Source organism: Python bivittatus, unplaced genomic scaffold, assembly GCF_059951505.1.
Source record: "Python bivittatus isolate LINGU-HERP-01145 unplaced genomic scaffold, Pbiv_v1 ctg000580_np1212, whole genome shotgun sequence".
Classification (NCBI taxonomy): Eukaryota; Metazoa; Chordata; class Lepidosauria; order Squamata; family Pythonidae; genus Python; species Python bivittatus.
The window spans coordinates 19,834,757-19,858,487 of NW_028277087.1; the positions used below are offsets into that span (position 1 = coordinate 19,834,757).

General features: G+C 38.5%; 1 protein-coding gene across 1 annotated transcript in view; it reads left to right on the forward strand.

The window, feature by feature from the left end:
- The window catches only part of LRRC9 (leucine rich repeat containing 9), a 65,458-nt gene that overhangs the window by 14,501 nt on the left and 27,226 nt on the right, over nucleotides 1–23,731 (forward strand). Inside the window, exons 11-19 of the mRNA XM_088149718.1 lie at nucleotides 2,274–2,385; nucleotides 3,484–3,598; nucleotides 7,499–7,672; nucleotides 12,082–12,209; nucleotides 14,300–14,512; nucleotides 16,677–16,796; nucleotides 19,385–19,576; nucleotides 20,630–20,755; nucleotides 23,054–23,185. Coding sequence (XP_088005844.1) covers nucleotides 2,274–2,385; nucleotides 3,484–3,598; nucleotides 7,499–7,672; nucleotides 12,082–12,209; nucleotides 14,300–14,512; nucleotides 16,677–16,796; nucleotides 19,385–19,576; nucleotides 20,630–20,755; nucleotides 23,054–23,185 — 1,312 coding nt within the window. The remainder of the gene's footprint in view (nucleotides 1–2,273; nucleotides 2,386–3,483; nucleotides 3,599–7,498; nucleotides 7,673–12,081; nucleotides 12,210–14,299; nucleotides 14,513–16,676; nucleotides 16,797–19,384; nucleotides 19,577–20,629; nucleotides 20,756–23,053; nucleotides 23,186–23,731) is intronic.

A 23,731-nucleotide genomic window follows, 5' to 3' on the forward strand; every position in this document is an offset into this window, starting at 1 on the left:
TGTGGTTATTTTAGGGGTCTTGTGGGGCTTGAAATTTAGGTGGTTTTTATTTTTCATTATTGTGAATCACCCAGAGTTCTATGATTGGGGCAGTATTAAAAATTGCAATAAGCAAAGATATATAAATACAATTTTGCTAAGTGCAAACAAGGATTATCCTAAACCAGGATCTGAGATAATTTGAAGTAGGTTTACCTGGTTACCCAGTAATCTTGTTCATATTAATACTTATACCATAATCAAGCATTTCAGCAATTAAAGCGAATTATGAGATGGAGTGGGAATTTATGTGGGAAAAAGGGAGGGAGTGCAACCCCAGCATCCTCCAGTCTCAATCATCTTACCACAGTTGGGGGGTGAAAAAGGAAGGGTTCCTATTATCTCATCAGAGTCAAATAGTACATATTGAAGAAATTATGGTGTTACCTGTCAGAAACACTGATGTAACATTGTTCTTCATTGGCATACTGCTGCTCATCAACCCAGTTTGATAGACTTGATGAATCTGCTAAGTAAATTAATGAAAATGAGCAGTAGAGGTATGAGAATACCCAATGCATGGATATATGTCCAATCAGTGTATTTATAAAGCCTTGAGGCACTTGATAGAGTTAACAATTTATTATTACATTAGCATGGACCACAACTTAGTTGCTGCCTCATCAAGTGCAGGGGCTATGATCCTTAAAAGCTTATATGATAAGTTAGTTACTTCTCTGTATTTGGGAGACAGTATTAAAAAGTTTACTACAAAAGAAGAGATTTTTAGTGTTGGGAGAATTAAGGGATTTCTGCATTAGCATAGAAAAATAAGATAAAAACAAGCAATCTGTAAAAGAAATATTAAAATATACAAGGTAGGATAAAACTAAAAAAAATCAGTTTTTTAAAAAAATTAAAAAATACTCAAAAGACATCCAACTGTTGCCAGATGAATTTCTCAAGGGGAGCATTTTAAACCTGGAATGCCACAACTGAAAAGGTCCTTTCCCACCAAACCTCTTGTCATATCAGGTGATGGGGGAATCTGGAGAAAAAACACTAAAGGTGTTCCTTAAGAAAAAAATGCTTAAGTTCTTATTATGTATTATGTGCATCTTTATATGAAGGTGTCATGATGCATGCTTCTAAAAATGAAATATGAAGCTTTGGGCAGGAACAATTCTGAACAGAGAAATGATGAGGGAATGAATGTTTAAACTTTTCCCTAAACAGTGTTTCCTGGCTAAACATCCATCAAGTTGCTTCTCATTCAAAATGAAGGTTCCAATTATGTTTGTTTCATTTTGATATTGTTAGCAGATAGCACACGTGAATTACAGTGATATTTATTACTATACAGGCTTAGTGCAAAGTATATTTACAATCATTCTAGTGACCAAATAGTTATGTACCTAGTGACCAGGCATCTATATAAGTGTGTACACTAACAGAATTCTCCTAAAAGTACACTAACTGAATTCAACAATTCAAACTTCTGTCCTTAATTCTCCTTTGTGATTCAAAATGCTAGCTGCTCCTTTCTCCCTCCTCCCACCCTCATCTATAGCATGTCATAGAAATCCTAATATCTTTTCCTGCCTTACCAGAGTTGACTATTTTCTCTCCTTCTTAACCCACTCTTGCTCATTTTTCTAGCATCAGAACCACCTGGTTTTTGCTTTGCCACCATTTAGTCCTGCACTCTCCTTTCTGTCACCTCTTTGGTCTTTCTCCTTGGTCTTCAGTTGCCTCAGGCTTCTTCCCAGTTTCTTCTTCTCTCCTGTGGATCATCTAGTTCCTAGCTCCTCCAGTCACTGTTCCTCTGGCCCACATCTTACACATTTGCCTCTCACTCTAGCAGTGTCTCTTGTCAAACCAGGTGGTTCAGGTGTTGGAAGAGGCTCTGTGGGGTGGTAAAAGCTGTCTTTGCTTTTGAGTGGGCTTCCAGTGGAATTTCCCAGTATCTTTTTGTTAAGTCCAAGGAAGGCAAATATTTGGCTCCACCTAGGAGGGAAGTAGTAATGATGGCTTTATCAGTACTTATTAGCCATGATAACACCTTCCAGGTATACTTGTAATATACTTCTTGTGGATCAGAAAGTTGGAGCAAACAGGGAATGTCATAATCTGTAGGAGGCCTTGGTATGAGACAGGATAATAAATTAGTTAGACCTTGGTCTTATCCTGCAGAATAACTCTGTGAGTCAGGGAATTAATTATTATGTCCCATACAAAAATTATTTTTTAAATGTATTTGTTCTTTCTCGTCCTGTCTCCCTTTTTCCCTTCAGAAACTTCAGGAAGATGTTGGAGTACCTCTTCTATGTATCTCCCCTTGAAATGCCCTTGAAGAAAAAACAATTAATCCAAATTCTGGAAGAAGGCTTTCAGGAAGCAAAAACAGTAAGTTTCAAAACAGCAGGACCTAACTCTCTTTTTTCCCTGTTTATGACCTGTTATCACAGCATTTTAGAAAAAGATGTCCAAATTATAATCATCACATTCAGAAATGCACCATGATATAGTGCAGATAAGAGACTCATCAATAATTAGCTGATCTTTTCTGTATTAGAAAGAAATAAAACACCTTCCTATAGGGAAGGAATAGTAATATTATTGAATAATAACATTACTCCAACATGCTTCTTAGCTTTTTAGGTGTTTTTTTTTTATATTGGATAACATTCACTTTATTTATGAAATGGTAGGTCTTAAGGAAGATTGTGCCTTATCACAATTCTTGAGGATTCTTATTACTTATTTTTAAAACAATTATGCCTCCAGGAAATACCAGTTTGGTACATTAAGAAAAGCAGATTTTTGTAGCCTGAATAAATTATGCAAATCCATGTTTTTAAACATTTGTCTTATGATGGTTAAAGAAATGCACAAGACTAAGCATGCACCCAAGGTATTCCTCTCTTTATGTGCAATTACAGAAAAGTTTGTTCAGCCATCTGTGAGCAGCATAAATGCTAGAAACCTGCTCCTTAAGAAAAAGGAAGAAAAATGCTGATTCTAAAGGAAGTGAATTTGTTAGCCAATAGTAAATCTTTTTCTGTGTATTGTCGAAGGCTTTCACGGCCGGCATACGATGGCTGGTGGGGGTCTTCCGGGCTGTCTTCCGGGGCACAGAGAGAACTGCTCCTGTCTGTGCTCCTGCACTCTGAAGATGCCGGTCACAGGTGCTGGCGAAACGTTAGGAAACAAAACTTCAAGAACACAGCCACACAGCCCGGAAGACCCACACCAGCCACCAAATCTTTTTCTGTTTTCCCACAGAAGTGTTATAAACAGAAAGATCACAATCTGTAATCTAACATTTCTCATAGTTTTCTTTTCTCATCCACCCTTCTGTTGTGCTTGCTTATGTGTTCCACGTGCTCATATACTTGCTAATTTTTAAACCATTAATTAAATATTTAGAGAGAGCTTTGTGAGGCAGTGACACTGATCAGACTTGTGGGCTGTTGAATTTTTTGTTTTATTTTGTTATTTTAGGAACATGAAGTCATTCTACTCTCGAACAGTCTAAGTATCTGTGAACATCCAAGAATTGAATACCTGCAAAAACAATCCCGAAGTAAAGGAGATTTTGAGGAGTCGTTCAGATATGGTAATGTTAAAGAAGTTGCCATATGGATTTAAACATAGTTTTAATAGTCATTTATTTAAACTAAATAAATAAATAGAAGGATCCAACACCCAGCATAGATTCAGTTATCAGTGCAAGTGGTACACAGACTTTGATACTGATGGAGCACCCAGTGGTCACTTATTCTTCAAGTGGAAGGTTACAACCTAATAACATAAGAGAGCCAGTTTGGTGTAGTGGTTAATGTGCTAGACTATAAACCAGCAGACTGTGAGTTCTAGTCTTCTGTTAGGCATGAGAGCCTACTGGGTGGCCTTAGGCCAATCACTTTCTCTCCGCTCATGGGATGGTTGTTGTGGGGAAAATGGGAGGCAGGAGCATTATTTACACCACCTGGAGTTGTACAAAATAAAGATGGGATATAAATCTAATAATAAATGAATCAAATAAGAAGAGACCCATTGATCGGGTCACAGGTCTGTATCATATAGTGGCCACCTAGATGCATGTGGGAAGGTCACAAGTCTGAACTGATGGGTGATACCCACTTTCCAGTGTTGTTCACTCATTAAGTCATGTCCAATTCTTTGTGACCCCATGAACCGTATCGCAGCAGGCCTTCCTGTCCTTCACTGCCTCCCTGAGTTTGCTCAGTTTCATGCTCATTGCTTCAGTGATGCTATATAACCATCTCGTCCTCTGCCGTTCCCTTCTCCTTTTGCCTTCAATCTTTCCCAGCATCAGGGTCTTTTCCAAAGAGTCCTCTCTTCGCATTAGGTGACTGAAGTATCTGAGCTTGAGCTTCAGTATCAATCCTTCCAATGAGCAATCAGGGTTGATTTCCTTTAAGATTGACTGGTTTGACGTCCTAGCAGTCCAGGGGACTCTTAAGAGTCTCCTCCAGCACCACAGTTCAAAAGCATCAATTCTTCAGCGCTCAGCCTTCTTTATGGTCCAGTTCTCACAGCCATACATTACTACTGGAAAAACCATAGCTTTGATTATGCGGATCTTTGTCGGCAAGGTGATGTCTCTGCTTTTTAATATGCTGTCTAGGTTTGCCATAGCTTTCCTCCCAAGGAGCAAGCATCTTTTAATTTCATGGCTGTAGTCTTCTGTGGTGATCTTGGAACCCAAATAAATGAAATCTGTTACTGCTTCCATTTCTACCCCTTCTATTTGCCAGGAATTGATGGGTCCAGATGCCATGATCTTAGTTTTTTTAATGTTGAGTTTCAAGCCAGCTTTTGCACTCTCCTCTTTCACCCTCATCAAGAGGCTCTTTAGTTCTTCTTCACTTTCTGCCATTAGGGTGGTATCATCTGCATATCTGAGGTTGTTGATGTTTGTCCCTGCAATCTTAATTCCAGCTTGTGATTCTTCCAGCCTGGCATTTCTCATGATGTACTCTGCATGTAAGTTAAATAAGCAGGGTGACAGTATACAGCCTTGTCGTACTCCTTTCCCTATTTTGAACCAATTGGTTGTTCCATGACCAGTTCTAACTGTTGCTTCTTGGCTCACATACAGATTTCTCAGGAGACACGTAAGGTGGTCTGGTAGTCCCATCTCTTTAAGAATTTGCCACGGTTTGTTGTGATCCACACAATCGAAGGCTTTTGCATAGTCAATGAAGCAGAAGTAGATGTTTTTCTGGAACTCTTGTGCTTTCTCCATGATCCAGCGAATGTTGGCAATTTGATCTCTAGTTCCTTTGCTTCCCAGCAATTAGTATTGAAAGCATGGCACTTGTGCTTCAGGAGATAGTAAACCGCCATCAATACAGATAGTCCTTGCTTAATGATGATAATTGGGACTGGAATTTCTGTTGCTAAGTGATGCAATCATAAAGCATGACATCATGTGACTGCCCCGCTTAGCAACAGCAGTCTGGGCAGTTCCCAGTTACTGCCATTAAGTGAATCACCATGGCTTGTTAAGCGAGGACCTCAGGTGATCACGACTTCCGACTTTTTGCCAGCTTCACCATTGACTTTGCTTCTGAGAAGCTGGCAGGGAAGGTCCCAAATCATGATCATGTGACCCTGGGACGCTGTCATGGTCGGAAATCCGGGCCAGTTGTTGAATGTCTGGATCATGTGACTATGGGGGCACTGCAACAGGTGAAACTTTTAGGACTGGTTGTAAGTACCACTTGTTCAGTGCCATCACAAGTTCAGGCAGTTGCTGAATGAGTGGTCATTAACTGAGGACCACCTGTATGGCAGCCATTAATCCTCCATGAATCTCCATGAACACCATCCAATTTGGTTGTCATTAGCACGACTGCTGATAGTGAATCTCAGAGTTTAACTATTGAAAAAAATTACTTCCCTCTGTGAATCCTGAATTTCCCTGCATTTAGTTTCCGTGAATGACCTCAAATTCTAACATGAGGAAGGAGGGTTTTTTTTTTCTTTCCCTCGTTTTAAACTGAAATACCCCAGTTGTTGCTGGTAATACATGTTGATTGCCCTCCCCTCTTTTGGGAGGCATTTTTCTAGTTCTCACATATCCTTCTTAAGATGCAAATGGCCAGAGCTGAACATAATTCCTCCAGGCATATGGGCCAGATGGTTCAATGAGCTCTGCTGGCTAATGTTGGTTAATATGTTTTTTGTAGTTGGATTATGTGTGTGGCTTCAGCATCATGGTTATGGTTTCATTGTTGCTGTTTTTAACTTGTACACCTCCTAGAATCAATTTTTTGAGACAGGCAGCCATATAAATTGTTTCACCATAGCTAAGGCAAAAATCTATGAAGAATGGCTGTATTAAGACAAAGAGAAGAAGAAAGATCAAGCAGGAACGTGGAGTAGAGTTGCACAATGGGACGTGAACTTTTCCAAAAGATTTTTTTTTTTTAAGAACAAACCCATCGGCCTTGCATGGTGTCTAAGCAGAATCCAAGTTCATCTTTCAGGAGCCATGTAGCTGAGTAGCCCTGCAGACAAGTTGTGCAATTTTGGGGGGCTGAGGGCTGTACTATGTCTTGGGTGATCTGCCTGTGCCCACATTCCCAAAAAGTAGGCGAAGACAGGGCAAGGAAGTAGGTGGCAACAGAAGAAAAGTGAACTATATTCAGTTCAATGCAATTAAATTAAATAAATTAAAATTATGGGTCCCTGTGTATTTAATGATTTTCATCTTTTGCCAGCTCAGGGGCCACCTCCAAGGTTTTAGTCTCATATGTGGCTTCTGGACCTTAGCTTATGTATCTATGATATAGAGTGATTGTATGCCTATAAATACCCCGAATCAGAATTTATTGCTGAATAATAATAATAATATATTATTATTATTATTATTATTATTATTGTTATAGATTGCAGAATCTATTATTATTATTACCTATATTAGGCAATAATATATGAATGGCCATACAATACTGGGTTTACTTGGAGTTCTCTGAGCTTGGTTGTTTTCTTGCAAACGTTTCATTACCTGGCTAGGTAACATCTTCAGTGCACTGAAGATGTTACCTAGCTAGGTAATGAAATGTTTGCAAGAAAACAACCAAGCTCAGAGAACTCCAAGGACTCCACAGTTCAACCCTGAGCTACACACATTGGCTTCTATTAGTACTGGGTTTAGCAAGGTGACTACACATTTATGGCCTCATGTATTCCAACTGAGTCTATTCTTTTGAAAGTCCATATTGATTTCTGTCCAAGTTAACAGTTTGAGTTATGGTGTTATTTTGGCAACACTGGATACTGTGTTACCAAAACACTGGATTTCACATATTAATGCTAAAATATGTGTGGACTGTTAATAACATTTTGACTGAAGTAGGGAGCTGGAATTTTTTTAAACACTTTTTTATTATGTGGTTTGAGTGTTCATTCCATTTGTTTGGAACTCTCCATTAGAATTCCAATTGACTGAATTCATAAATAAGACTCTTTATTCATTTCCCAGGGAAACTTGTAATTGCAAAAGTCTTTCTTGGACATAGTGCTGAAGCCCTTGACACAGATTCAATCACCCCAGCCTGCTATCCTGGGATCGATACTGTATACAGGCCTCGCAGATCATCTCAAAACAGCACTCATACGTCCACCAACGGGACTGTGGAACCAGACAAAGCCAAACGTGAGTTAGTGGCTGCAGCTGAAGTTCCATCTCTACAGCTTTCTCAAGTTTTGATACTGAGAATTAATAACAAACATGATTGATGTATCTCTCTCCACTAATCCAGCATTTTATGAGTAAGCTCAACAGTTAAGGTCAGAAGGCATTTCGAGGGGCAAATTGCTATTTGCAAATATTTCTGTGATTGTTGTGTATGTGTGTAGAATGCAAACCCAGACAAAGCTGAGGAGTAATATCAGAAAGTAGTATCTTAACTGCAGATGAGAAAAATAATATGTGGTATAGTGCTGAATTTTTATCTTTCTTTTCATATAATTTACATATGATTTTGTACAAACCTATTGCAGCCCTTAAAAACCCTGATTATGTCCTAAGAATTAAGCTAAGGTTTAAGGCATCCATATCATCTTTGAAAACCACTCCAACACAAAAAGATTTGTATATTCTAATAATCTGTTTATATTAGGAGCCAAGCTCTTCCAAGGCAAAAAAAACCCTTGCTCACTCTGTACTAAACATTAAGAATTAAGAATACAGTGGTACCTCGAGTTACAAACGCCCCTCCTTACGAATTTTTCGAGATACGACCAGCTCCGGCCCCAAAAATTTACCTCAACTTGCGAACTCCGCCTTGAGTTACGAACCGGATCCGTGGCCATTTTCCCTGCTGCCACACGGTCACGGCTTCCTGTGGGTGAGATCGCGGTAGCAAGGAGACATTCGGTGAGACTTGTGGTGTGTTCTGTGACGTTTGGAAGGTGTTTGGTGTGCTTGTCAGCATGGCTCCAAAGAAAATGCGGAGCAGGCTTGGCAAGAATAAGGCTTTGAAGAAAAAAGTGACGATCGAACTTAAGAAGGACATTATAGAAAAGCACGATCGTGGTATTCGTGTGACTGATCTGGCCTTGGAGTACAAGATGGCGAAGTCGACCATCTTGACTATTTTCATGTTTTTGTGGTTTAAAAATAAAATGCATATGTTTCAGAACTGTTTAACCATATGTATTTACATTGAACCTTATGGGGGAAATTTGCCTCGTGGTGCGACCAAATTCGGAGGGCGGATTAGCTGTATTTACATTGAACCTTATGGGGAAATTGCCTCGTGGTGCGACCAAATTCGGAGGGCGGAACGGATTAACCGTATTTACATTGAACCTTATGGGAAAATTTACCTCGAGTTGCGACCAACTCGAATTGCAATCAGAGTCACGGAACAGATTAAGTTCGTAACTAGAGGTACCACTGTATTAACTGTTAAATACTCCTCATGTTTCTAGTCCTTATCCTTAGACCTACTAAGATAGATTTGATAGTTATGTACAATGTTTAGGTTTATTAAAATCTCTTTCTAGTGACTAGTATTCAGTGCCTCCGAACTCAGCATGACTAGAATGAATTATATCAAGTTTAGAAAATTGTATTCTGAATTAGCATAATTATTGCAGAATTCAGATGTATCAGGTACCTAAAAAGACTTCTTTTACTTCTGCTACAAGTATGTAATTTGGCTTCTAGTTTGCATGATTCAGCAGCATCAGGATTGCAGTAAAAGTCCAGGACCAGCAGGAGGTATGAATGAAAAAAGTCACCTGAGATTTTTTGTATGACTGAACTGATTTGGGACTATCCAGTAGAAGAACCCTAAATCTATATGCATGCTGAAATTTACTTTTCAGACTTTTGCAGTACTATATAATGATAAGGGGGGGAAATGCACAAAGATACGTAAGTAAGTGGATCCTCGGAAAGTGTGCCTTTTCTGTTGTATCCCCTGCCCTATGGAACACCATCCCCCTGGAGATCCGACAGGCCCCACCCTTTTAACCTTCTGGAGAGCACTCAAGACCTGACTCTTCTCCCAGGCACTGGGATAGGGTAAGGTCATAGCAGGAGGAGAATGTGATGGGTTGCATAAGTGTTGTGTGGTTGCGATGCCAGGTTTTTCTGTTTTTCATGTTTCTGATTTTCCTGTTTGTGTTTTGGCTGTATATATTGCTTTTATTGTTGGTTTGTAAGCTGCCCAGAGTTTGGTTTTAAGATGGGCAGCTATATAAATGTTTTAAATAAATAAATAGCATACGTTTTGTGCAGAATATACTGTACATATTGTGGGAAAATAGGCACAGAAGGGAGATTACTTTTCACTGGAATTGAAATGAAAAATATATGAAAATGAAAAATATGGAAACTTTAGGCTTTTCATTGCAAAAATTGAATGCAAAAGTGCAAACAGGGAAATATGTAGAAAAATGCAAACATTAGAAGTATATGTGAATATTTGCATACTTTTTTTTTGCTAGATTTGTAAATAATGGGGCTGTTGGCAACACAGAATTTGTGGTTGGATATATAAGAATTCTGGCAGATTAAAAAAATCACCCATCAGCACAGTTGTTGCAATCTTCATGTAGTTCTGTAAAGAACATCTTGTGAATGGAATGTCTGGTGTGATAGAACCTTATGGATGTACTGTATGCCAAGATAGTCCACAGAAGTAGAAAGTTGTTCTCCAGAATCCTGAATGCAAAACTGGGATTGTTGCAAAGAGAAAAATTGTGGATTAGAATTATATAATGTGCTTCATCTGATTACTGAACTAACCCTTTTCTGTGTTGGCACAATATGTTAAATCATTAATTAACCAAGTGGGCTAGGTCCACACAACTTGCTAACCTTTAAATCAAGTTTAAAACTAACCAAGTTTATTTGTAATTATACACATGCAGCCACCAGGTTTTTAACATACCTGGCTGGTTTTTCATGCTGAAAGTATATAAAGGAGCTCTAAAGAACCAGAATGCCTCAAATCACAGTTTCGATACGATGATGGACATTCAGGTATATAAAGTCTTAGAAATCATTATTATTTATGAGTTGGAGAACTTGGCAGTGGAATCAACAATGTACAATAGTTTCTGGGACTCTCCAGTTCTCTCAGTAATAGATAAGTGCCCCTCATTTTACTAGTTTCTACACTTTGTGGCTAAAGATTTATTACTAAAGGAATATGAAAACAGCACCACAAATTTCCCCAAAGATTTGAAAAGATAATAACTTCTCTTCCTCCCTAAAAAGAAAGGCGTGAATAACCACCAGATGGCATTCTAATCACACATATGCATGCTGAATTCAAACTGAGACACAAAAAGGCATTTACAGTATATTTTCAGCCCAGTCTTCAGTGTTCTGCAGTTTGATCATAGTTATGGAAGAGGATGCCAGACTAAGCAGTCCAGAATTGGCCTACTGTTGGCAGCATTTAAGAGAAGAGATGGAAGCAGGCTTTAATATGGAAATGGTTCACCAAGATTTTTTTTTCAAGTATTGGTTCTGTCATGGCATGGTGGTTCATGTTTTACTCTGGCAGTAAAATACCTTGAGTGAGCACCAAGAAGACCTTTGGAATCCTGGATACTGGACCTTTAGAGCAGCAGTGCTCTGCAGGGGTGGCCTGATATATAGGAGTTCTAGAGAAAGTAACTCTTAGGGTAATTTGCAATAGATTAGCAAGGATTTCTGAATTCCTATAGCAAGAGGTGGGGGAGGGGTGTCCCATAAATTAGGCTGCCGAAGTTCTTGGGGAAAAGTAGGATTAAGTACAGTGGTACCTCTACTTACGAACGCCCCTACTTACGAAATTTTCGAGATACAACCAGCTCCGGCCCCAAAAATTTACATCTACTTACAAACTCGTCTCTACTTACGAACCGGATCCGCAGCCATTTTCCCTGCTGCCATGTGGTTGCGGCTTCCTGTGGGCGAGATCACGGTAGCAAGGAGACGTTTGGTGAGGCTTGTGGTGTGTTTTGTGGCGTTTGGAAGGTTTTTGTGGCGTTTGGAAGGTTTTTGAGGTTTAAAAATAAAATGCATATGTTTCAGAACTGTTTAGCCGTATTTACATTGAACCTTATGGGGGAAATTTACCTCGGGGTGCGACCAAATTCGGAGGGCAGATTAGCCGTATTTACATTGAACCTTATGGGGAAATTTGCCTCGTGGTGCGACCAAATTCGGAGGGCGGAACGGATTAACCGTATTTACATTGAACCTTATGGGAAACACTACCTCGACTTGAGACCAACTCGAGTTGCAACCAGAGTCACGGAACAGATTAAGTTCGTAACTAGAGGTACCACTGTATATGCACTAAAGAATTACTTAGCTCACCTCTTGTGTGGTGAGCTTCAAAATTTTGAAACAAATTCTGAAGCTTAGCATGCATCCCAAGGCATTCTGTTTCTTAATTTTACCTGTATGTCAATGATTACCCCTCCCAGCCAGAAATTTTTATCTGGAAGATCTTTGAATTCTAGTAAAAAATATCCACACTAGCCCTGTTCTAAGTTACGTTGTCTGTATAAAAGTAAAATCAAACAAGAGAACCATTATTGTCTCCTTTTCCTTAGCTTCTGAAACATGTTCTTCTGTGGAATACAAGAATTGTGACTGTAGCCTCCGACAGTGTGAATGGTTTGTGTTTGATCATGAGGTTGTTTTGCCAGAGTACATCATTGAATTTGAGTACATCACACAGGTAAGGACTGCCTATTAGTTAGCAGTTCACTAATTATGATTTCACTTATAGAATTAATTAGATTAACTCTGATTCTGCAGTGATATGTAGTCAGATGAAATAGAGAATTTTCTTCCAAAGAACCTCACCTTGATGCTGGAGAAAATCGCTTTAATTTAATAAAGAATTATTTTCCAGGCTGCAGGCAGATAGTAAATTATTCAGAAAGATAGTGATAAATGTCAGAAACGGAGTTGATTACAGAGTGAATACTTACGTTTCTATTATCAGTATTCATAGGTTTTGTATTGCAATCTTATTATAACACTTTAAAAACTTATAAATTTTCTTTGAGAAAGATGATCAAAACACAAAAATAAAGAAGCTGCATATCAAAAGATATGATTCCCCTTCCAACATCTTTTAGTGACATTGTTCTTTCTCCAGTATCAAAACATTACTGTTTGCTTGCTTGATTTCTTCTCTTAATTTATCTCCTATCTTTCCAATCCAAACTAATTAAGTCAAATAAATATCAAAAGAGAAGTTGTTTAATAATATATGGTTACTATAACGTAAAAGGTGGCCTGAGTCCCTTTTATGAGAAGATGAAGTTTAAAGGGGCATGTTGATGCTTGGTTTCATTTATAGAGTATTTGGAATCTAGTGGTTATCGTGGGGAAACAATTAGCAAAAATAAAGAGAAATAAGAACTTTATTTAAACAAGCCAAGAGTACAAGATTGTTGGACTAGATGCTCCCTTGGTTTAATCCAGCAAGGCTTTTATTAGATTTCCTGTGGAAGACCCATTGATTATGGATTATGAACTGTTACAATTTGCTCTTGTTTTAATTTTGTTTGTTGTCTTTTGGCAAAAAAGAATAAGAATTTTGATAAAAAGAGATTAAATTAAAAATACTGATTGAACTAGGATAGGTTCAACTTCGGTTCCTTGTTAACCCTGTTTCATAAAACCAAAGCCAGTCTTAAATATGGACATTTCTTCCTGGAGTTCACTGAACCTCCAATGGTAGAGCAGAAAGATGGAGATAAATAATAAAGATAAATGCAACTTGTGCAGCTATGCTCACTGTAACTATGATTAAAATTAGACAGGGTTCCTTTAACTTTGAAGCTAAAACCTGTTTCAAGCTATCATTTTAGAACCCTGTTAAGGGGATCATTTTTAACTGTGATGAACATTAGCACTAACATTCTGCTAAATTGAGGCTAAAGAGGAAAGTGTTGGGAGGATATTGACAAATTAATAACAAATTAATAATGTTCATTGCATTTACACAACAGACCTAATCTGATTACTGAATAAACCCATGTACTGTGTGAATGCAACCACTGTGTTCACATCAGCTAACAATGTTTCTTGCTATTGGGAAGAAGAGCAATTTCTAACCTGGAATTTGTAATTCCAGAATTAATCCTACGCTGCTACTTCTCCCTTCTAAATAACTTTCAGAGTATAGGAACCATACATTTCTAAGCTGTGCATTGAGACAGACTAATCTAGTGCAAGAGGAACTGAACCTCACCTTGACAAATTACAAAGTCTTCTTGTACCTTAAAAAGTAAACGTTTATTATGGAATACCATTCTGTTGACTATAGTCCACTTTTCAAGAAGTATAGGGTATGTCCTAAGTGAGAAAGTATGATATGTACATACACATATATCATTACAAACATTCTCAGGTTAATAATCCATGCATTTTATGGTAAAAGGGACTGCATGAAAATGTGTACCTTCATGAATGCATTCCTCTCAAGTGCCACAAGACTTTCTATGATTTAGTTGCAAATATTTACAAAATTGTATGACTGTTGATTTCCCTTCATTCCTTGAAGGAGGAAGGAAATTCATTATTTTGTCCCCTTGCAATATATACAGTATTCTATATTATAGATGTACAGTAAAGAAAAATTCAAATATGTTAGTGGTTCTGAGCTTTTATTTTTTGTTCCTAGACTAATGTGAAAACAATTCATTTTGAAAGTACAGTTTTTCCTTCCACCAAATATTATATTGAAGTATATTGGTTGTGTCTCTGTTGTTTTAATTACTGAGAAAGAAAAACCTTTTCTGGTATTTTGTGCAGGTCAAAGTGGAGGCTTTGTTCTCCTCGCTCAGCAATGTGATTGGGGAGGATGGAAGGCGAAATTCGGCAGGCTTTGTGTTTTCTCGGGATCTGCAACGTGATGATGAAGTTTTAAGCATGGAGCCGATAATTAAGCCCAAGCCCAAAATTATTTGCTTGGATGAAAAAACTGTGTTGGCAGTCTCAAAGGCCAACGTTTATAGTCAGATTGTTGTGAGTAGCTTCTTTCATGTGCCTTGCTACAGAATGAAAATTAGGTTCTGCCTTTCCCCACTGCTGAGTTGAAGGTTATCCACTGCCCTGAATAGGCAGAAAAGCATACAGTATTGACATTAAATTTGCCGTCTCTGTGACTACTCCGTATCCTGTTTGTATTGCTTCTATTCCCAATCACTGCCAATCACCTGATTTCCCTCCAAGGTAGTAGGTGAGAAAGGCTAACTGATTTTATTTATTTTGAGATGCCTTTGGAAGGAATATGGAGAAAATGCTTTTTTAACATCAATACAACTGACAACTTAAGTCTGTCTCATGTATGGGCTGGGGATAAGATGAAGGAAATGTCATGGGGATTTTGTAGAATAAATATGTTCGTGTCATGTTTAGATACACAGGAGAAAAGGCCCACAGCCTCACAAGAAAACAATATAATACATTAGTCTAATTTCTTACAATACTGCCTGTCTCTGCTGAACCCATAAGATCTGACAGAGTAGGCATGTTTGGGAGCCTTCCAGGAAACAGTGTCAACTAGTGGGACCCAAGGAATATAGTTTCTCTATTGCAGTGCTCACCCTATAAGAACATCATTCCCCCTGAGGTCTGGATGCTTCTGTCTTTACACAAGGCCCTAAAGACCTGGCTCTTTCCCTGAGCATTGGGCTAGATTGTGGGATGAACCCATGTATAGTAGAGTGTAGAACTCTTGTTCAGGATATGTATTGATTAGTCTGTTGCCTTCTGTTGTTATTTTTGTTACTTCATTTTCCTGTTTTTTATGCTCTGATGGTATATTGTATTGCATTGTATTTTTAATTCCTTGTTTTAATGTTTCTTCAAATTGTAAATTGCCCATAGTCGCTCTTACAAACTGGGCAGCAATATCAGTCAATCAATCAAACAAATAAATAAATATTATAGTACCAGCAGCCAGGATATTTTTCAACACCATGATATGGGTTGTGTAGTTCTGGCCCACCAATAGAAGAGACCAGGCTTTTTTGAAAGTAAAATGAGATCTGGAGAACTCTCATCTCAGTAAGCAGATCTTACCTCCTAAGCTACTGTTCTCTTTTACTCTTTTACTATTACTTTTATAATCATTTTACTAATGACTGGAGTTTCAATATCAGAAGTGAACCTAACAGAAAAACATGTGGAGGAAAGAGTTCCATGGAAAAGGGATTGTTTAGCTCATTCCACCCACATGAAAGATTTGCAATAGAAGGATAAAGTACAAAGAAATGTGTTTTCCCAAACTCAAGCTTATTATTGTCTTCAGTGTGTCACAAATCACAAAAAAATTTGGAAGTAAGATTGAAGAAGAATTGTTCTTTAAGACTTCAGACTTGGTTTTGATTACATCATGTTCAGAAACTATGTAATAAAGGCAAAACACTCTTTATTAAGAATCTGAGGCAAGCATAAAGGTAGAATTGGTTCAAGTAAGCCTGCCTTTCTACCTATATTATGTGGTCTGGACTTTAACTCCAATAGTAGCTTTGGTCACTTAAATCATAGCGGTAGAGGGATTGTTATCTTGGGTCTTTTTAAGAACACTGAATGCTTGTTAGGAAATTACCATCTTTCATGAGTTGAATATTTCCAACTGAGAGGCAATGTCTTAAAATTAAAATGCTGGTTTTGAAAATACATCAAGAAAACTGTTCCAGGAATGCATAAAACTTTATTAGAATTATATTATTGAAAAGAGCTAGCTCTTTAAACATAAATCATTTCACATGTTGAAATGAAAGATAGCATTTTTAAGAGATGGGAGAGTTATTTAATAAATCATAATTCTTACTTCAATAGTTAATAATCACTATGGCTGTGCAAACAATTAAAAGGGAGGGATTGTAAAGTGCTTTGATATAAGCAAAACACTATTCCTGAAGCATTAAAGCAGCTACATCCTCCAGAGCATAGCTGCTTTGAAGACTTTCTCCGGCTGCCTGCATGTGTGTTGCATGCACAGCTGTTTCGCTACTTTCTGCATGTCCAAGCATGCACAAATGTGTAGTCCCCAGGGAAACTTTTAAAGCAGCTGTGCCAAGATTTTCAGACAAGGTGGCTCTGAAAGCTTTGCACAGCACTCAACCATCATCCCATAAATACTAAAAATCAGTAAACAATCTCCATTTTTCTACTAATACAGGTTCTGAATCTACACGGAAACCGGCTTAGCAAACTCCGAGACATCTCCAGACTCACTGGCCTTCGCAAGCTTATTGTCAGTTTTAATGAATTCACTTGCTTAGATGATGTTTACCACCTGGTAAGAGAATTTTTTTTTTTTTTTGCTTCATAAAAAATACATTTAAGGCTCAGGTAAATGCCTCTCTCTATTTTGGAAGGCAAAATGATGGAGGCATTTCAGTAGTTTGGGGGGAGGGAAATGGGGATGAAAAGGTGATAGCAGTACCAAGGAATCTTTTTGCTTATTTTTCCCCAAACGTCTTCTGAAGAAAAAACAGCAACATGATTTCATGTATTTACAAGTAACCTCTGGGGAAGAAAAATTGCTTTTGCTGAGTGATATTCTGGAGTATGCTCCCAAATTGGGACAAGGATATGGTGTTTGGTTCAAGTAATATAATTATCTGCAATGTAACTAAAACAAATCTGGCCAAAAGTTGCCTAATACAGGCTTTTGCCTTAAGGGCCAGCATTTGTTTTCTATAGCTTTCATATCTTGAGCTACAAGCCTAATGTTGCATTAGCTCAGTCTGGTGAAAGTTTCCTTTCATTTTAATGGCCCTGACAGTTTTCTGGAGGCCTGCAATAAAAATGCAGTATTATAGCTCCAGTGTAAATTGTAAGAATCCTTTTATAACAATTCCCAGCATAGCTCATTCATAATAAGTTAGCATGCAACACTGATTTAGCACCTCATCTTCCCCTGTCACTTGAAAGGTCAGAAATTTCTGCTTCCACTTATATTTAGAATAACCTTATCCAAATCTGAATGAACTATGGTTAAATAGTTGGTAGCAACAAGCAACTTCATGAGGAGCAGACTGAAATTGGCTTATTTTAAGAATTAACTATGAGTTTGGATATCGCAATATTCTGTGGTCAAAAGTAGAAGCAGCTGAGCTCCTTTCAGTCATGCTGGAGAAGAGAGGAGAATGCATGAACCCAAGGCCTCACAGGCTTATAGAGGCAACTGATGGCCTTTAATGTTGTCGTCAGCGATAAAAGTCAAGAAACCAGTATCCATTTACTGCATTTGGCTGTACCATTTTCCTCATTCGGTTATAAAAATTGAGCAATGCTAAACATTCTTGATGGCAAAACCCATGTAGAAAAACAAAGCAGTTTCACAAAATATATATTTACCTGAAAGAAAGACAATGCCAAATTTAAAACTGTTCCATCAAAAAGGATGAATAGACAAATTACAAATGCAGACAAAATCCTACATAATACCTAGCTTGTCAAACTAGGTATCAATTCCAGATAAATCCAATCTTGGAGATTTGTCTCCCACCACTCAGTAAATGAATGCATGTGATGTACTTGTATATACATATTTTTGATTACCTGCTATCAAGTCAGTGTTGACTTTTAGCTACTATGCAGATAGACTTTCTCCAAGGTGATCTGTCCCCAGCTTGGTTCTTCAGAGCTTCAATGGTGCACCTATCACTGCTGTAATCAAGTCCAGCCATCTTACTGCTGGTCATCCTCTCCTCTTTCCTTCTACATTTCCCAGCATTATAGATTTCTTAAGAGACTTGGGACTTTGCATATATGCATAAGCATATATGAATATCTGCATATATACTGTACATGCAGGAAAGCATACTTCAAAAAAAAAGGAGGAGCAAGGCCAGAACAAAAATAATAAATCACAGTCATAAAATGTAAGGATTGGGAGGGACTATGGAGATCATCTAGTCCAATTCCCTATTTAGTTCAGGAATCCGTTTCTGTAGCATCCCTGACAGATGGATCATCTCTGTTTAAACACCTCTAGCAAAAAGAATCCAGTAATTCCTGAAGGTGAGAGCCAGTTTGGTGTAGTAGTTAAAGCATGGGTAGAAACTGGAGGACTGTGAGTTCTATTCCTGCAGTAGGCATGAAGCCAGCTGGATGACCTTGGGCCAGTCACTTTCTCTCAGCCCTAGGAAGGAGGCAATGGCAAATCACTTCTGAAAAACCTTGCCAAGAAAACTGCAGGGACTAGTCCAGGCAGTCACCAGAAGTCAAAAAGTGACTTGAAGGCACACACACACACAAAAAAAACCCACCTTCCTAAAGGCAGTCTGTTCCACTGTTGATCAGTTCTTATTGTTAGAAATTTTGTTCTGATGTCCACTTGCAGTCTACTTTCTTCTAATTTATACCCATTGTTTCTTGCCCTGTTTTCTGGAACAACTCTGCCTTATCTTTTATATGACTGTCTTATACAGTCTTATACTTACTTCACATACTTAAAGATAGCTGTTGTGTCTCCTAGCAATCTACTCTTCTCTAGACTAAATATTCACTCAACATTTTCCTCCAGCCTCTTGATTAACTGAATAAATAACTAGTTATTAAAATTAATTGCCAGTAAAGTAAGATAGCTAATTTACAAAATTAATTGCTACTTATCTGCATTGTAGCACAGACAGATATTATACGCAAACAACATTCCTCTCTATTCTTGTAGCAGAAATAGCAGGAAAGAAGGATAAAAAATCATGATGGAGATGGGCTAAAAGAAAGGGTAGGAACACTGGGAAGGAAATTAAAATGGAGAATAGAAGAGATGAGGGGAAGTGGTGACAGGAAGAGAGGGAAATAAAAGAGATGGAAGCTTTGTTTGTTCATGACAAAAAGTTAAATTCACCATCTCCTTTGAATACTGCATTATAGCCCAACCTGGAATATTTTGATGCCAGCCATAACCATGTCATAACCCTTGAAGGCATTAGAGGATTAAACAAACTGAAGTATTTGGACTTGAGCTGGAATCAGCTGAAAAAGGCAGGGGAAGAAATCAGTGTCTTACGTAAACATACACCAATGGTGCTCAGCTTGGATATCAGGCATAATCCATGGCATAAGGTACACTTCGATCAGCTGTAGTTATTATTATGTTACATGTAAATCTGCTCTGATTAGAGTTTGTTTATTGGATTTCAAGGCTACCCAGTTCCAAAGAGACTAGGTGGCTTACAATATTTTAAAAAATTAATTTAAAGAAACATGACCTCATAGGCAAAAGCATGTAATAACACTCCCTGCCCCCCAAATTGACAGGGGCTCCCCAAATACCCTAACCCCAAGTCTGGGAACAGAGCCAGGTCTTAAGAGATTTTTGGAACAATTGAAGGATTAGAGCCACGTGTATCTTGGTGGTGGGGGAGTGCTATTCCAGAGAACAGGGGCCGTGACACAGATGATCACTTCCTTGGTCCCACAAGATAACATCTTCTCATTGTCACAAGTATGGTACAATCATTTCTGGTTCTTCTGTCTGTTATTCATTCTGTAAGTATTAGACAGAACAGATGTCTTAAAAAATCTTCTGCAATTGGAAATATCCAGTGCATGAATCATAAAGCAGAGGATTTGCATCCCAGCAATATATAGCTCTTTAAAAAGAAGCTTGAGTTGGTCCAACTTGTGATGTTATCTGTTTCTATCATGAAGTACAGGTGTGAATAGATTACAGGACACATGCAGCACTCTACCCTTTGTTGGTAATTTTAAACTGCACAATTTTTGTCTTGTTTAAAATAATGTAAGACTAAAATAGGTGTATCAAACCTGTAGCAGTGAGTGTTTCAGCTCCATCCACTTCTGAAAGATGAAACATTTTAAATGTGTGGTTCCGGAAGTTGTTTTTCTTATGAAACTGCCAAAGAGGCATTCAAAGTAGTGTAATATAGAAGCAGAGAAGAACTGCAACCTGAAATCAAAATGAAAATGAAACAGTGTTGAAGACTTTTTAAAAGATTTTGGTGTAGGGAGGGCCATAGAGCAGTAGGAAGAGAGAAGGGAAGAGAAGCAGGCTGTGGAGATAGCCAAGAGCTGATTACTCCTGGCAGAGGTGATTACTGAATAGTTTGAAATTAGAGCAGCATCATCCCGTTCCCTGATTTTCTTCTCCCAAAGCCAGCCTCTGTGCGCCTGAGTGTGATTGGTCAGTTGAGAGCTCTGACACACCTTGATGGAATGTTGATTACTGAGGAAGAGGCAGCAGCTGCTATTCAATTTATAACAGACTCCAGAATCACCCAGGTTTGATGGTTCTTTGTTTCTTAAAATGATAATTTTACACTGATCAGCTATACATTATAGGCAACTTGAAATCTAGTCTTACAGTGGGGCAAAAAAGTATTTAGTCAGCCACCAATTGTGCAAGTTCTCCCACTTAAAAAGATGAGAGAGGCCTGTAATTTTCCTCATAGGTATACCTCAACTATGAGAGACAAAATGGGGGGGGGAAATCCAGAAAATCACATTATCTGATTTTTAAAGAATTTATTTGCAAATCATGGTGGAAAATAAGTATTTGGTCAATATCAAAAGTTCATCTCAGTACTTTGTTATATATCCTTTGCTGGCAATGACAGAGGTCAAACGTTTTCTGTAAGTCTTCACAAGGTTTTCACACACTGTTGCAGGTATTCTGGCCCATTCCTCCATGCAGATCTCCTCTAGAGCAGTGATGTTTTGGGGCTGTCGCTGGGCAACACGGACTTTCAACTCCCTCCAAAGGTTTTCCACGGGGTTGAGATCTGGAGACTGGCTAGGCCACTCCAGGACCTTGAAATGCTTCTTACGAAGCCACTCCTTCGTTGCCCAGGCGGTGTGTTTGGGATCATTGTCATGCTGAAAGACCCAGCCACATTACATCTTCAATGCCCTTGCTGATGGAAGGAGGTGTTCACTCAAAATCTCATGATACATGGCCCCATTCATTCTTTCCTTTACACAGATCAGTCATCCTGGTCCCTTTGCAGAAAAACAGCCCCAAAGCATGATGTTTCCACCCCCATGCTTCACAGTAGGTATGGTGTTCTTTGGATGCAACTCAGCATTCTCTCTCCTCCAAACACAACGAGTTGAGACCAAAACATTCTACTTTGGTTTCATCTGACCATATGACATTCTCCCAGTCCTCTTCTGGATCATCCAAATGCTCTCTAGCAAACTTCAGACAGGCCCAGACATGTACTGGCTTAAGCAGGGGCACACGTCTGGCACTGCAGGATTTGAGTCCCTGGCAGCATAGTGTGTTACTGATGGTAGCCTTTGTTACTTTGGTCCCAGCTCTCTGCAGGTCATTCACTAGGTCCCCCCATGTGGTTCTGGGATTTTTGCTCACCATTCTTGTGATCATTTTGACCCCACAGGTTGAGATCTTGCGTGGAGCCCCAGATCAAGGGAGATTATCAGTGGTCTTGTATGTCTTCCATTTTCTAATGATTGCTCCCACAGTTGATTTCTTCACACCAAGCTGCTTGCCTATTGCAGATTCGGTCTTCCCAGCCTGGTGCAGGTCTACAATTTTGTTTCTGGTGTCCTTCAACAGCTCTTTGGTCTTGGCCATAGTGGAGCTTGGAGTGTGACTGTTTGAGGTTGTGGACAGGTTCTTTTATACTGATAACAAGGTCAAACAGGTGCCATTACTACAGGTAATGAGTGGAGGACAGAGGAGCCTCTTAAAGAAGTAGTTATAGGTCTGTGAGAGCCAGACATCTTGCTTGTTTGTAGGTGACCAAATACTTATTTTCCACCATGATTTGCAAATAAATTCTTTAAAAATCAGACAATGTGATTTTCTGGATTTTTTTCCCCCATTTTGTCTCTCATAGTTGAGGTATACTTATGAGGAAAATTACAGGCCTCTCTCATCTTTTGAAGTGGGAGAACTTGCACAATTGGTGGCTGACTAAATACTTTTTTGCCCCGCTGTAAGTGTATCATTGTCATTGCTATTTTTAAAAATGTAGGGGTTTTTTTTACTACATCCTAGAAAACATAATGTAATGTGCCCTGAGCTTTATTTTGATGGAGTAGCAGTTAATTGGCATTCTTCTCAGTGTTGTTTGAAATAATACGTTGGTATCACATATTTAGTAATTCTGTTGCTCACTCAGAGTTCACATTCACATTACTTTGCACTTCAACCTTGTGTAATTTTTGTAGGAATGTTAATTACTTTATGGACATTCATTTTTGGAGTCAGGCACAAAATAATAACCTGTTTCAGATAATTACTGCCTTTTAGAGTCTGTATATAGGACTACCATTTATATTATCTCAAAACTGTGAGCTACATTACTGTAGAATGCAGCAATAACCCTTTGAGATAAAGGGAGATGAGGTTCATAGGTGGAGAGTTTTATTCCACTTCACAGATAGAATTGAAGGCAGAGTTAGCAGTGCATGTATAGAATGCGCTTTAATGCAAAAAAAAAAAAAAAGCCACTGGAAATTACAAAAGTGGGTAATCTTATAATTAGAATGTGTAAAATATGCTTTCATTTTACATTTAATGTACCATTTAATCTGATTGTCTTTATTCTCCAGATGTCTCTGATAGAATATTCTCGGACAGATCAGGGGAAGCTGCATGTCCTTAGCATCCTGCCTTATGCCAAAATCTTGAGTCAGATAAGCAAGAAGAAAGTGGATGTATTTCAGAGCAACTGGCATTCTAGTGTAAGGGGTGTGGAGGGGAAGTGGGAACTCCACTACACAGTGACTCACTTTTCATTTTCATTACAACAGCTTTGTTGTTAATATTCCTATCTCTCCTGCTCCTCGTCCCCAGTTTCCATTACTTGGAAGAATTTTACACTCACACCATCATCTTTTTCAGGATGCCACATCTTTTGCTCTTATGTTCACTTTTGCTCTTATGTTCACTTATTACATTTGCTTCTTTACTTGTAATTTTTGTTTGTTTAATACACATATATCCCTCACTTCCTCCCTCCCAGAAGCTCCAGCAAAGTGCATATGTGTTACTTTCCATTCTCCATTCCCCTATTATTAGACTGAAAAAAAAAATGACTAACTTGTGGGTCTTCCTCAGCCAATGCCCAACATTTGAATGATTATATTACATTGGCTGTTTCCTACTCTGCTGTCCTCTAACTTGCTGGAAGCCCAGAGAGAAGCTGGTGTCAAAATTAAGAGGAGGGGGAGATGAAAGGAACCAATGAAGAAGGCAGACTGGGAGAGAATGGCTGCAGTGGAGGCTGG